Below are 13968 nucleotides of genomic sequence, written 5' to 3'. Positions count from 1 at the left end.
CTAAATTAATAAGTTTTTGCTACCGAAACCCATAGAAAATGCATAAAGTCAAATATACAGCATTGATTAAACAGGACTGTTAAAGCTACAAAACTTTTGGACTTAAATTCCCACAACAGCAAACTCATGCTACAAAAGTACTATATTTAACCTGTTTATCATTACTATTTCAAGTTCGGTACAGTAACATGAACAAGATTGTGATGCATATCCAAGCATGTTACATGAAAATTAAGGATTTGAAATATACCATGGACACCTTCCCCAGTCAATGCATTAAGATAGGCAGCCAATGTAGAAACCAGTGTTTTTCCTTCCCCTGTTTTCATCTCAGCAATTGATCCATCATGAAGCACCGCACCACCAATAATCTATCATTACATTACATGAAGTAAATACAATATGCACTGCAATATAACTACAGGAACACATGAGTGTGAGAATGCACAAACATCCATATGCTTCATAGCCTATGCAGAGATGCTAATCTATGCAAATGCACTAGCATAACAAAGGGAGTGACAGAACCTGCACATCAAAATGACGCATTCCAAGTTTCCTTCTTGCAGCTTCACGAACAACAGCAAAGGCCTCTGAAAAGTAAATGGAAGGGTGGCAGTGTTCATATAATTTTTTCTTAAAACCTTCATTTGTAACATTAAATTCAAAACAGAAAACTCAGTCAGCTGCAAACCAGCTTGAATATCCGCCAGTGTCTCCCCTTGTCTTAGTCTCCTTCTGAACTCCAAAGTTTTAGCACTCAACTGAAGGTAAACAGAAACCACCATCATCCAAAACAACCACAATTGCTGTCTTCAAAAATCAAACCTAATGAAATAAACCAAACACACAAACCTGCTCATCAGAAAGCCCCTGAATTTGAGGCTCAAAGGCATTAACTGACTCCACTAGACGATAATAGTCTTTCACCACCCAGTAGTTCAAACTCGTAAGGTCAGTCACTTTCTTTGTCAAACCACCAATGTTCTCCTAACAAAACAAAAGAAACTCAAAGAATGATCCAAACAATTCTCACAGACATATCATCAAACACATAATGGGCAAAACAAAAGAAACCTTCAGGGAAGCACTGGCTACTGCGCCACTGCTAAATTGTCGCCGTTGGAACGGAAAGAAAGAAGGCGAAGGGTAAGATAAAGAGGAAGGGAGAGTGAAGATGGGTTTTCTGTAGAAAAAAGCTGAGTTTTTAGTAGGTGGTTTTGGAGCAAGAAAGGAGGGGTTCAAATTCAATGCAGCAGGAACAGTAGCCATTAGGTGATGTTTGTTCGGCACTGCACCCAGATTGTGCCTGCGCTTCTTGATAGTCGGAAGCTAGACCGTTAATAATGGCGTTCTGTGAGTATGAAATTGACAAACTGATGGCGGGGTCTGAACTCCAAAGTTAGTAGCCTCAACCACCTATATGTTATTAACAATTTTGCAACGGTTCCAAAAACCGATAACCGAACCAAAATTCTTGTTTGGTTCGGTTATTTTAATATTTTGGTTCGGTTTGATTGTTAAATTTTTCTTGTTTGGTATTTGGTTATTTTTAAAAATATCAGTTTAACCGAAAACCGAACCGAATTTATGTTTAAATAAAAAAAAATGTTATTTTACTTATTTATTTATTCCTCATACTTCAATTTATACAAAAAAAAAAAAAAAAAAACCTAAAATTTTAGTTTTAAATATTATTAAATTAATTTGTAATATATGAGGTATTTGGTTAATTGATTTTGAAATTGCAAATTCCAAATTAATAAAGCTAAAATTTTATAATTTATAACATTTTAAACATTTAAATTAAAAATATAAAAATTTCGTTTAATTGGTTGGTAACCGAACCAAACCAAAAAATTATGATTCGGCTAATTTCGGTTATTTCAGTTATTTAGTATGGTTTGGTCTTAAAAATTGTACAAATCTCGATTTGATTAACCGACAGTTCGGTTCGATTAGTAACTGAACCGATGCTCATTCCTAGACTAAATAGTTGTTGTTATTGTAATTACTTAATTCTTTTTCTTTTTATCAAAATTGTAATCATTTAAATTTTTTTAAGCAAATTTAAATTCTTAAATTATAACAAAACACTAATTAATCTTACATTTTTTAATGTAAAAAGCATCGTTAGGCCGTGATCGGTCAATTTTTTATATTAAATCATTGATCTTTTATTTAAATATATTATACTCTTCTCAGTTTTTTTTTTATCACGTGAAGCTTTTGTTTTCTAAATTACTAATTACTTATGATCATGCGTTGTTACTTTCATTTGTGTTTGAAATTATATTTTCTACAATTCGAAATAAGATTTTTACAGTTTTTTTGTAGTCACGTTACACATTAAAAATTATTTTCACATCGTTAAAAATACAAATTTCGAATGCACGTGAAATGAATAACATTGTGTTAAGTGAGTTTTATGTTCAAAATTGACTTTTTTTTTATCACCAGGGGCTTAAATGTGACTAAACATAAAAGATTAGAGACTTAATGTGTACTAACATAAGTGAATATTTGTGATTCATTTTTTAGCAAGCCGAGATCCTCTTCTCACACTATCTAGATGTCTCGTGCTTCTCGAAACTTCAACTCCCATAACATCGGTTTAAGGAATCTCCCCTTAAACAAGAATCCTTAACGCACATAGATAGTGGCACCAGATAAGGAAAGCCTACATTCTTAGTTCCTTCTACTTATCAAATAAGAGTCGATTTACTCCTAATTAGGATGGGAGTCTTCATGTAACAAAAAAAAAAGATTAGGAGTCTTCACTCATATATAAAAGAATCTAACTTTCTTCATTTAGGTACAATCGCATATACTATCTTTTACCTACTATAAGCACAAACTGCTCTCTTTCTACTTGTTTTCTCTCTCTAGACCAAAAGCAACTTAAGTGTCGGATTATCCCCCATCGAGGATCTGATCAAGTGTTATTCTTTTTTGCAAGAACTCATACCATCATCAATCAAGACCTCGATGATCGCTTCCTTGCTTCGGTGCAGAACACGAGTATTTGGATCCTCCCTTAACTTGCATTTGGATCTCTTTAAAGACATAATTTAATACCTTATTATCATTAGTATAGTGAGTGTGGTATCTGAGATCATTAAGTTCTTAAGGCTTGGATACTAATGTAGCGAATATGACTACAACCACCAACACTTCTTTCTTCCCCCTTGAACCCATAAGGGGGGGAACTCTACCTCTTTATTGGGAGTTGATGATATTAGTGCTTCTAGAGGCTTTTAGGGGAAAACGGGTGCTTCTTCATCACAACGGGCCATAGGAAACATCCCCCCGAGGGTTGAGACCAATGAATATATATTCATGAGACTCAAAAACGCCATGACTCATGAGAAAGCTAATGAACCCTCATGGGTTCTCTCAAGGATGACTTCGAGGCAAAATGGGGAAAACAGAACCCCTCAACTGAGTATATCTACAATCAAAACTTTAGATGTCAAATTTGAGGTCTTAAAATTTGGACCAATTTTTTATTAAAGGATCAGATCAAAACATACATTACTAAAAATCGTAAAGATAGAAGCTATCCAGAAACAAGCTCTTGTTGGATTTTCCATAATTTACATCAAGTTAAAATATGGTCCTAGTATATTATATACTTAATGTTTGATAAAATAAAACAATAAATCCTATTGGTCAGTTCACGAAAGGGTACGATCAATCATATTGATTGATTAATGAAAAGGTACGTTGAATCCTATTGGTTCATTAATAAAAAGGTACCTTATGGATGAAGAGATACCTTGATGGAAGGTATATTTATAGAACATATAAATCCGAATTGGTCCTCTCTCTAACTTATCTAAAAGTCATTTTCTCTTCATCTAGAAAATCTGTAAAGTCTAAAGGGTTAAGTGAGAGAAACACAATTCTTGTGATTCCAGAAGAACTCGGTTATAATCCTTATGGATCAAGGTACGCTCTTCTGACTGTTATTAAGTGTTTGTGAAAATCATCTTATTCGAACATCTGGGCAATTAATGTTTATCTAATATTATGATGAAATCTAAGATTTCTAACATGTGGTATCAGAGCCTGGTTTTGAATGGATGATTTTCCGATTATGTTTTAGTTTTTATCCGTTGCATTAATGTTTTGCTCCATATGCAAATTCAAGTTTAATGAAATTATTATGAACATATGCTAGATTATCGTTTATGATTGAACATATATATATCAGTTACTGTTTCAGTAATTTATGAATCAATGTTTTTCATATGTATTTATTCATGTTTTAAGCCGCTGCTGAATTCGTAATCATTGAATATTTCATATGTTAACAGTGATTCTGAATATATGTTGTTTTGCCCATTAAAAACTTAAAGAAATTATTTTGAACATGCCATTGTGAATCAATATGTTAATGGGCCATTGTTTTTTACTCCTTATTTTATCAATTGAATTATTTTGCAAGGATCAAGTTTCTGAACAAAAGTCAGTTTGTATAAGTAAATGATTAAATGGCCATTCACATAATTTTATATATATTATGTCTTTATATATCTAATGGCAGGCGAACTTGAATTAAAGTAGTTTAAAGTAAAATTGTTTTATTAAACTTTATGAAATTCAGTAATAAATTTAATCACCAAAGTGATTAAATATTAAGGTCTTATACATATTTAATTGTATAATATTATGTGTAATTTGATATCTATATTATGTGTAATTTGTTAGTCACCAAAGTGGCCAAATTAGAAAGATTTCGTAGGTATCATAACAAAATAATTTCAATTACTCAAGTGTATGTGATGCTTATAACTGAGATGATATTATGATATATCAAAACATTTTATCCTGAGTATATTGACGTTCATTGTTATAAAATATTATGGATCACCCAAAGGTTGATTAGTTATTTTATAATTTTATGAGCATTACGTGTTAATTGATATACTTGGTTAGACATGTTTAGTATATCCAAAGATAACAAATATATCTAATTGGAATATATTAATTACAAATTACGTGTAATTAAATTAAGCATCAAATTATGTTTTGTTTCATTGTTGTATATTGTTATTTTATCCAAAGGAGAATTTCAATATACATTTGATGATGGTAAAATTATGGATCTATATTATTGAAATTAAATTTATTACTCAAAGCATTAATGGATGGGTATATTTATATATCTTTAAAGCATTTGTTCATGTTTCTCTTCATTCGCAAGCTACGTCTGTAACTAAATTCAATGGGCTTAATTTCTCTAAATGGTGTGAACAAATCCAGTTTCACCTTGGTGTTTTAGTTCTTGATTTAGCACTATTAATTGATGCACTTACCGATACTAGTAGTGCCGAATAGAGATCTCCTTATAAAGCACGGGAAAAATCTAATAGACTAAGCTTAATGTTTATGCGAATGACAGTAGCAAACAACATCAAGTCCACAATAAATAAAACTGCAAGTGTTAAGGAATTTATGAAATTTGTGGAAGAATGTTCCCAGTATAAGTCTGCTGATAAGTCTCTTGCTGGGACGTTAATGGGTACTTTAACCACCATTAAGTTTGATGGTTCTTGTACCATGCATCAAGATATTATTGAAATGTCTAATATTGCTACAAGACTAAAGTCTATGGGAATGGAAGTGAATGAAAATTTCCTAGTAACGTTTATTCTTAATTCCTTACTTCCCGAGTATGTTCCATTTCATATGAACTATACGTTTCAACCAGAAGGATTTGTGGTTGAAGGAAAGGAAAATGTTGTATGTAAACTTAAAAAGGCAATATATGGACTAAAACAAGCTTCCCGACAATGGTATCTTATGTTCAATGATACCATCACATCTTTTGGATTTAAGGAAAACATTGTTGATCGATGTATATATCTGAAGATCAGTGGGAGTAAGTTTATATTTCTAGTTTTGTATGTTGATGATATCTTACTTGCAACTAACGATCTTGGTTTATTACGTCAAACCAAAGAAATTTGAAATGAAAGATATGGGTGAGACATTTTATGTGATTGGAATAGAAATATTTCATGACAGATCACAAAGATTATTGGGATTGCGTCAGAAAGCATATATTAAAGGGATTCTTCGTGGCATGTTTTGAGGCCACGATTCATGTATTATGGTTGCGGAACTTCATTTCAGGACTTGGAATTGTCGATAGTATTGCCATGCCGCTGAAAATTTATTGTGATAATTTTGCAGCAATCTTCTTTTCTAAAACGACAAGTATTCTCAAGATGCTAAACATACGGAAATCAAATACATTGTTGTTAAAAAAGTAGTTCAGAAACAAAGAGTGCCAATCGAACATATTAGCACAAATATTTTAGTTATGGATCCGTTGACAAAAGGATTATCCCCTAAGGTATTTAGTGAACATGTTGAAAGAGTGGGGTTTATCGGATATCACTAATGATGTTATAATTATATCTTATGTTATAATGTATTTGACACTCTGAGCTCATTTACATATTGTTTCTGATATAAATTTTTATGAATCCTGTTTCTTATGAATAGTATATATACATGAATGCATTATGAGAATTAAACAGGATATAGTCTCTAACAAAGACATTATTGTTGGACCATCATGAAAAACCTTATTATAGTTCATTTTAAGTATAAGATTTATATTGTGATACGTGGAAGGGACTATGTCGATGAACTGACATACAACCGCTATGATCCTTATTAGTCTTATTGCTTAACAATGACTTTATGTTTTGACCAGTATGGTAATGGATTTATTTTTAATGTGCGCCTTATGTTTGTTATTAAACCGTATATATTATTTTACATGGACCAAGTGGGAGAATGTTGGATTTTTCATAATTTACTTCAAGTTAAAATATGGTCCTAGTATATTATATACTTAATGTTTGATAAAATAAAACAATAAATCCTATTGGTCAATTCACGAAAGGGTAGGATCAATCATATTGATTGATTAATGAAAATGTATGTTGAATCCTATTGGTTCATTAATAAAAAGGTACTTTATGGATGAAGAGATACCTTGATGGAATGTATATTTATAGAATATATAAATCTGAATTGGTCCTCTCTCTAACTTATCTAAAAGTCATTTTCTCTCCATCTAAAAAATCTGTAAAGTCTAAAGGGTTAAGTGAGAGAAACACAATTCTTGTGATTCCAGAAGAACTCGATTATAATCCTTATGGATCAGGGTACGCTCTTCTGACTTTTATTAAGTGTTTGTGAAAATCATCTTATTCGAACATTTGGGCAATTAATGTTTATCTAATATTATGATGAAATCTAAGATTTCTAACAGCTCTCACAAGTTTCAAGAAACTACACAACTCGTTTGAAGTAAAAACAGAAATGGAACTAAAGTTCTAGAGTGAACTTTATGAGGGGTGTAGAACATTTAGATAGCAAAAATATTTCTTTATATATAAAAGAGTATATATACAAAGAAAAAAATCTTTTAAGCTTCGGGTTGGTCTCCCTTGTCACCAATTGAATCTATAGTTAAAGGAACATGATTGGAAGGATATGGTTGGTGTGAGCCCTGTAAAGCACTGCTTGAAACGGCCCCAAAATAAGCCATTCCAATAGAATTCTAGAATCATTGCACTTCATGAGGACAAAGAAGATTAACATTCATAGAGTCAAAAGCTTTTTTAGGGTGGAGAGAGCTGGAGTATTTAGATAACTTCATCTCATAGCATACTCCTTGGGAAGAAAATAAGCTCTTATGGCCCATAATCATGGTCTTGGTCAACCAACTCCTTCCCCAGACTTGCTAAATGATAGGGATATATTATCTCTATCTCTTAATGAGTCTTTGAGTGTTAGCTCGAAGCGCATCACCAGATCCTACCGAGCTTTAAAATTGATAGCCTCTTATTCTTTCAACTTTCTTTTGATCTCCTCAACCTCCTAAAGCTTGCTTTAGAAATATGCCATTTGTCTTTTCAGAAGTTGATTTATATTCTTCAACTTGAAAGACTTGACAACTTCGCATTCTCGAACCCTCATCGGGCATGTGTTGCGATTTTATTGTAGGATAGACCCTAAAAGTGAAATTGTGTGTTGCCTAGGGAATAGTAAGTGTTTGCTTTAACCTTAAAAGGCTAGATTCGGCTTATGGAGGCTTCTGATAATATAAGCGAATATTTGAGACTCGATTTTAAGCAGATCTAAATCCTCTTCTCACACTATCTGGACGTCTCGTCCGGGCTTCTAGAAGTTTCAACTATGCTAACATGGCTTAAGGAAGCTTTTCCTAAACATGAATCTTTTAGCGCACATATATAAAGCCAACAGATAAGGAAAGTCTACATTCTCGGTGCTTCTCCGATTCAAACAGAGAGTCAATTTACTTATAATTAAACTAGGAGCCTTCACTCATATACATAGTAAAACCTCTATAAATTAATAATGTTGGGAACATTAAATTTTATTAATTTATAGAGATATTAATTTATCGAGTATTAATTTAATGAACTGGTCTAAGTTGGAACCATAAGAAATTATTATTTTAAAGATGTTATTAATTTATCGAGTATTAATTTATGAAGGTTTTACTGTAAATGGACTTAATTTCCTTCATGAAGATACAACCACAATCACTATCTTTTACCTATTATAAGCACAAATTACTTTTTTTCTGCTTGTTTTATATATCTAAGCCAAAATTGACGTGGGCATCAAAGTATCCTCTTGTTGGGGATTCGGCAAGTATTATCCTCGTGTCCTTACATCAATGCATAACACGAATATCGGGAACCTCTCTTGACTTGCGCTTAGATCCTCTTGTTGGGGATTCAGCAAGTATTATCCTCGTGTCCTTACATCAATGCATAACAAGAGTATCGGGAACCTCTCTTGACTTGCGCTTAGATCTCTTTATAGACAGAATTTGACACTCTATTATCAAATAAAAATTAAATAACTAAGGGTCCATTTATTTGCTGGAAAATATTGGGTAAAGAAAACTTTTGTGTTGGAAAATAATTATTTTAGAAAAGGTAAGAAGAAATTGAGTAGGGTTCCAAAAATTTACTCTTTTTAAAAAAAAGTAAAACATTTTCTCCAATTTTTTTATAAATTTTTCTGTTGACTAACCTAAAATTTTTCATAAAAAAAACAAACAACGAAAAATCAGGAAAATATTTTTCTACATAATATTTTTTGACAAACAAGTTAAAAAAAAAAAAAAGAGATCACATAATACTTTTTGCTTTTTTTTATATATAAATAGGCTAACATTCTTCAACTTTCTTTCTCACAGCCATATATTCTCCCAGTTTATTTTAGGTTTACTGAAAATTCCATTTTTCAAAATGGATAAAACTTCAAATATATATTTACAAACTTAAAATTCACAGAAATGTCTTTAAAAATGTGTAAAATTATAAAGTCTATTTTTATTGCTTTTAATTTTATTTTTTAAACCTCTAATATGAATAGTTTTTCTATGCAACAAAATATTTTAGCTAAAGAGATAAGCAGCTGAAAAGAATATTTATCCTGAAATTTATTCTTGAAAGAGCAATTTTATTATTTTAATTTTTTTTAGCTTTTACTTATAATTAATTAAGTGAAACTTTAAAATGACTCATACAAAGAAAGTCAACAATGGTCCAAGTTGAGCGGTTGATTGGGGATTTAGAGGGGTTAATAAGGGTTGATAGAGAAACCCTTGTTTGGGAGGGGTAAAGGTTAGTAAGAGTTTTTACAAACCCATGTTTGGAACACCAAAAAAAAAAATTAAAAGGGTGAGATAATGGAGGAGTTTTGAAAGTTGTTTTTAAGAAATTCCATCCAATTTTCAACCCACCAATTAAGTGGGTTTTAAAGGATTAGAAATTACTCTTCCTTCCCCTTCTTTACCTTTCCCTACCCTTCTCTGCCCTTCCTTTATTTACCATTTCCTCCCTTTCATCCAATCAAGCCCGTAAAGTCCCAAAACAGTCAAATTCACTCTTATTTTTATCTAAATTTATACTCTAAAAGAAAATTACCAAATTTTTACTTCAAAGTCAAATTGGTATTTGATTTGTTACATTTTAGTAAACCTGGTGAAAATGGAATATAAATAAGCTAAAAGACCTTTCTATACTGCCATACATCAAATTTACAGTCACTTTTACTATACTGAAATGGCTGAATGCCAATTAAAAGTGCTATACAATAAGAAAAAAACACTATAAAAAATGAGAAAGAAATAAGGCTTTACAAGATACAAGATTAGAAAAAAAATGTGAAATAACATTGACACAAAGTCAAATTACAGAGCAGGATGAAAGCAACCAGCAAGCACAGATATTATGCTGAACATATTTGTACTATCTGCAGCCAGGTACTTGGAAACTTTGTTTCAACTGAAGCCCGAGAGAGTGTTTGATCTTTGTCGAACATACAATTCCGAGGTCAAACAGGGATCGAAAAATTAAATTATCTCAATTAACAAACAACAAATCCACATGATTAGTGCATTAAACACCTGGACAGATCTTGATCACTCTCCATAATAATATACCTTGACAGTCCTATCACCGTAACCTGCAAAAAGCTTTCCTTCCCAATACACCAAACAGCTCACAGCAGAACTACTTGTTATTGATCCAATCGGTTTGGTATCTACTTCAAAATCATCCCCCGATAATTCCTACCATTGGTGCTAAGATCGTCAGATTGTAAGCAGGTGAAAAGTCTACATCTTTTGGACGATTTAATAATTTGAAATAGCAGCGCAAAATTATTGCCATGTACCTGTACACTGATGCGCTTGTCCAAACCTGCGGTAAACAGACGTCTCTCCTCCATGCCAATAGCGAAAATCGCACCCTTGTGTTCTTGGATCGATTTCATAAATACATCGTTCCTCCATATCTGCAGATGGTGAATGATTTTGTTGGTGAATTTATACTCCAAGAAAGAGAACTCGTTCACTTTGCATTGACTTTTGGGATTGAATATAAAGAAGACACGAAAAAAGCAGCAAGAAATATCATTCCACAGCTCGACTAACACGTTTAGATATTGATTCAACTATGTCTATTGTTCGATGACTTTGGACCAAATATGAAGGATTTGCAATCTAATCTCACATCAATTCGACTTCGAGCACAACTTCTTTTCTGCTTTTTAACACAATATACATATGACCTTACTCATTCAGGCATACATCCACATATGCCTAACATGAGAATCTAAATAAATCATAACAAATTAGATATCACATCACCATGAGATATATAAAAGAAAATTGAAGAGATTGAGAGAAAATGTAACCTTTATTTGTCCGCTTTCATGCCCCGCAACAAGCATGTTTTGGTGAACGATAAGAGACAGGACAGAAGTCACAGTTCCGGGAATGTCCTCACCTAACACTGTCAAAAGACTATGATCACTTAGGCTCCACAGTCTGATGGTCCCATCCCAGCTCCCACTATACAGAACCCCATTGAATGCTGCTAATGTCGAAACTACTGATTTATGGCCGTGCATAGTGCACGATAGAATGCCCTCCTAATGGGAAAAAGAAAAATAAACACGGTCATTTATATCCATGTTGACACATGAGCTAGATAAACAAGTTCAAGTCATTACCTGCAATGACCACGCTTTAATTGACCTATCTCCACTTCCGGTATAAAGATATCCGTTCCCAGCTGTGGTCAATGCATGAATACCACTATATCGCCAATCTTTTTCTTCGAACCATTTCTTCAACGGTTCTTGCCTCAAAGGCGTAGTGATGCTCCAGAGAAATATGCCACCTCCACTATCACCACTTATGCACAATGGTTCTCCTTCATCAACATAAACTACGGCTGTGACTTTATGCTCATGACCTTTAAATGTGTGCAAATGAGAGAAATCCTGTGCAGAAATTGAAACAAGAAGCTCAAGTAAAAGATACGGGAGCAGAGAATTTTATCATCGCCTTTTTAGCACATACCTCTAAAGACCAGACATAAACTGATTTATCAAATGAGGAGCTGAAGAGAAATCCCCCTAAAAGAGTACCAAATATGTTAAGAAAAATGTTGATGAAATACTAAGATGCATCATAACTTTCTTTGAGCATAGCATAATTTTTTCCGAGATCGTAAAAACAAATAAATCAAAAGTAATGGAAAAGGGTAAACACCTGAGTAAATTATAAACAGTCAATTGATAGTTTGTGACGAAGAAAGTAGATTTTGCAACAAGAAAAACACACCTCCAATTGCTAACCCGGTAACACAATCAAGATGGCCTTTCATATCTTTCACTTTGACATTTCCATTGAAAAGCCCCTCAGCAAAATCTTTATTAACGCCTATTTCCTCACTTTGAATTACGTTTTCACCACTTCCGTTTTGTGCTCTCTGCACCCCATACTTATGATTCATTTTCGACATTCCCTTGAAAGTTAAAGGCGATTCACCAAGAACCAAGTGATGTCCACTGTTCTTCTCATGAATAGAATCATCTAACCTGAGCATTGCATCAAACTGCAGTCCAAAAATTAATCCCCTAACACATTTCCACACATCAATCACAAGTGGACGATTCTTCGGATCGAAATTCAAACATCTACACAGAATCTGCTGCAATGGTTCAAATTCCTCACCTAATTTACTTCCCAATAAGGACCTCACTTTTTCTACCAAACCCGTATAAAGATCTGAACAATTCTCTTCAGCCAGTTTTGAAGTAAATCCCACCACGTAATCAACCAGCTCGTCGATGAATTCTTTACCAATAAGAAGTCTAAGCAAAACAGAAGCCAGTGACCAAACATCTGATCTACTACAGTCTACCTCAACTCCATCTTTCTTCGACATCTTGAACAAAAGCTCAGGACTGATAAAGATCTCTTTTCTAAATAGTTCACTTAGTAATATTCCCATTTCGTTTTCACTTATCCCTCTCCCATTAAAACCAGCTTCCATAACAGCCTCATGAACACTCCTTCCAGTAAGCAAAATCTCGCTCAAAGTTATATTTACATGTCCAAAATCATCCAGTTCAAAGCAAGAAAGACTTAAGCACCCTAAAAATAAGTTTTCTAAATGCAAAGCAATCACAGATTCACACATCTCCATACCCATCATTGAAAAACTAGACAATAACTCTTTGCCTACACCGTTTTCAAATTGGGGCAATTGGTTCAAAATAGTACCATTTTGTTTCTCACAAATTAAATATAAAATCCCATCTTTCAAATCAAGCCACAAGCCATAAGCTTTACAGATTCTATAATGTTTCGAGCAGATTCTCAAAATGGAACTCAATTCTTCAATCACTGCCTCTTCCATCGTCCACAAACAATTCATAACCCTAGCAACATAATTCAACTTAAAAACAGACTCACTTCCATTGCTAGGTAACAAAGCATCAGCAACATAAAAAAGCCTCACCTTTCTATTGCTCTCCTTCAGAAACCCGTACCCTTCCTCTTCCGCTTCAACCAAAACACCGTCTTCAGGGAGAACCCAGTTCTTCCAGGTGGAATAAAACTCATCAGACCACAAAGGAGAGACAGAGTCAAAATGTTGACTAGTAACATGGAGGTTATTGTGGGGTAATTTTGGGGGTTTATGAGGCTGAGTCGAATTGGGGATGAGTCTGAGAAGGTCGATGTTTTTGGGAAGATAAGAAGGGCCTTGAGATGGGAACTTGACCAACTGAGTACACGCCGGACAGCGAATCGTCTGTGGATACTTATGAGGAAGGCTTTTAAGGCATAACTCGCAGGCTGTGTGTCCACAGGCGAGTACGCGTGGAATAGTGCAGTCACCGGAATAGGTCTGCAAACACACCGGACACTCCGGTAAGTCCGTCAACTCCATTCCTAACTAGCGATACGATCGACCACGAAAATCTCAAAGAGCATCCCGTAAGAATAAGCTCTATCGGGGATGAATATGTAGTGTGAAGTGGTTGATCATGGGTTAGTGGGTGGTGGTTTAAGCAGTTAGTTATTTCCTTTTTCTTGGAAATTAA

At 33.5% G+C, this 13968-nt stretch overlaps 1 protein-coding gene across 3 annotated transcripts in view; it reads right to left on the bottom strand.

Annotated features, from left to right (window-relative positions):
• Window positions 1-13968, bottom strand: part of LOC136200404 (protein translocase subunit SECA2, chloroplastic) — a 23973-nt gene extending 10005 nt beyond the window's left edge. For 2 of the 3 annotated variants that reach the window (XM_065990786.1, XM_065990787.1), the window contains exons 1-5: window positions 1078-1443; window positions 856-990; window positions 695-764; window positions 529-593; window positions 251-371 (exon numbers count right to left, since the gene is read on the bottom strand). In XM_065990786.1, coding sequence (XP_065846858.1) covers window positions 251-371; window positions 529-593; window positions 695-764; window positions 856-990; window positions 1078-1272 — 586 coding nt within the window. In that variant the 5' untranslated portion in view covers window positions 1273-1443. Of the gene's footprint in view, window positions 1-250; window positions 372-528; window positions 594-694; window positions 765-855; window positions 991-1077; window positions 1444-10510; window positions 10640-10743; window positions 10864-11265; window positions 11503-11583; window positions 11857-11935; window positions 11992-12199 lie in introns of those variants that run through there. The other variant, XM_065990789.1, reaches the window with a different exon arrangement.

Source organism: Euphorbia lathyris, chromosome 7 (assembly GCF_963576675.1).
Source record: "Euphorbia lathyris chromosome 7, ddEupLath1.1, whole genome shotgun sequence".
Taxonomy (NCBI): domain Eukaryota; kingdom Viridiplantae; phylum Streptophyta; class Magnoliopsida; order Malpighiales; family Euphorbiaceae; genus Euphorbia; species Euphorbia lathyris.
This window is presented reverse-complemented; position numbering and strand designations above follow the sequence as displayed.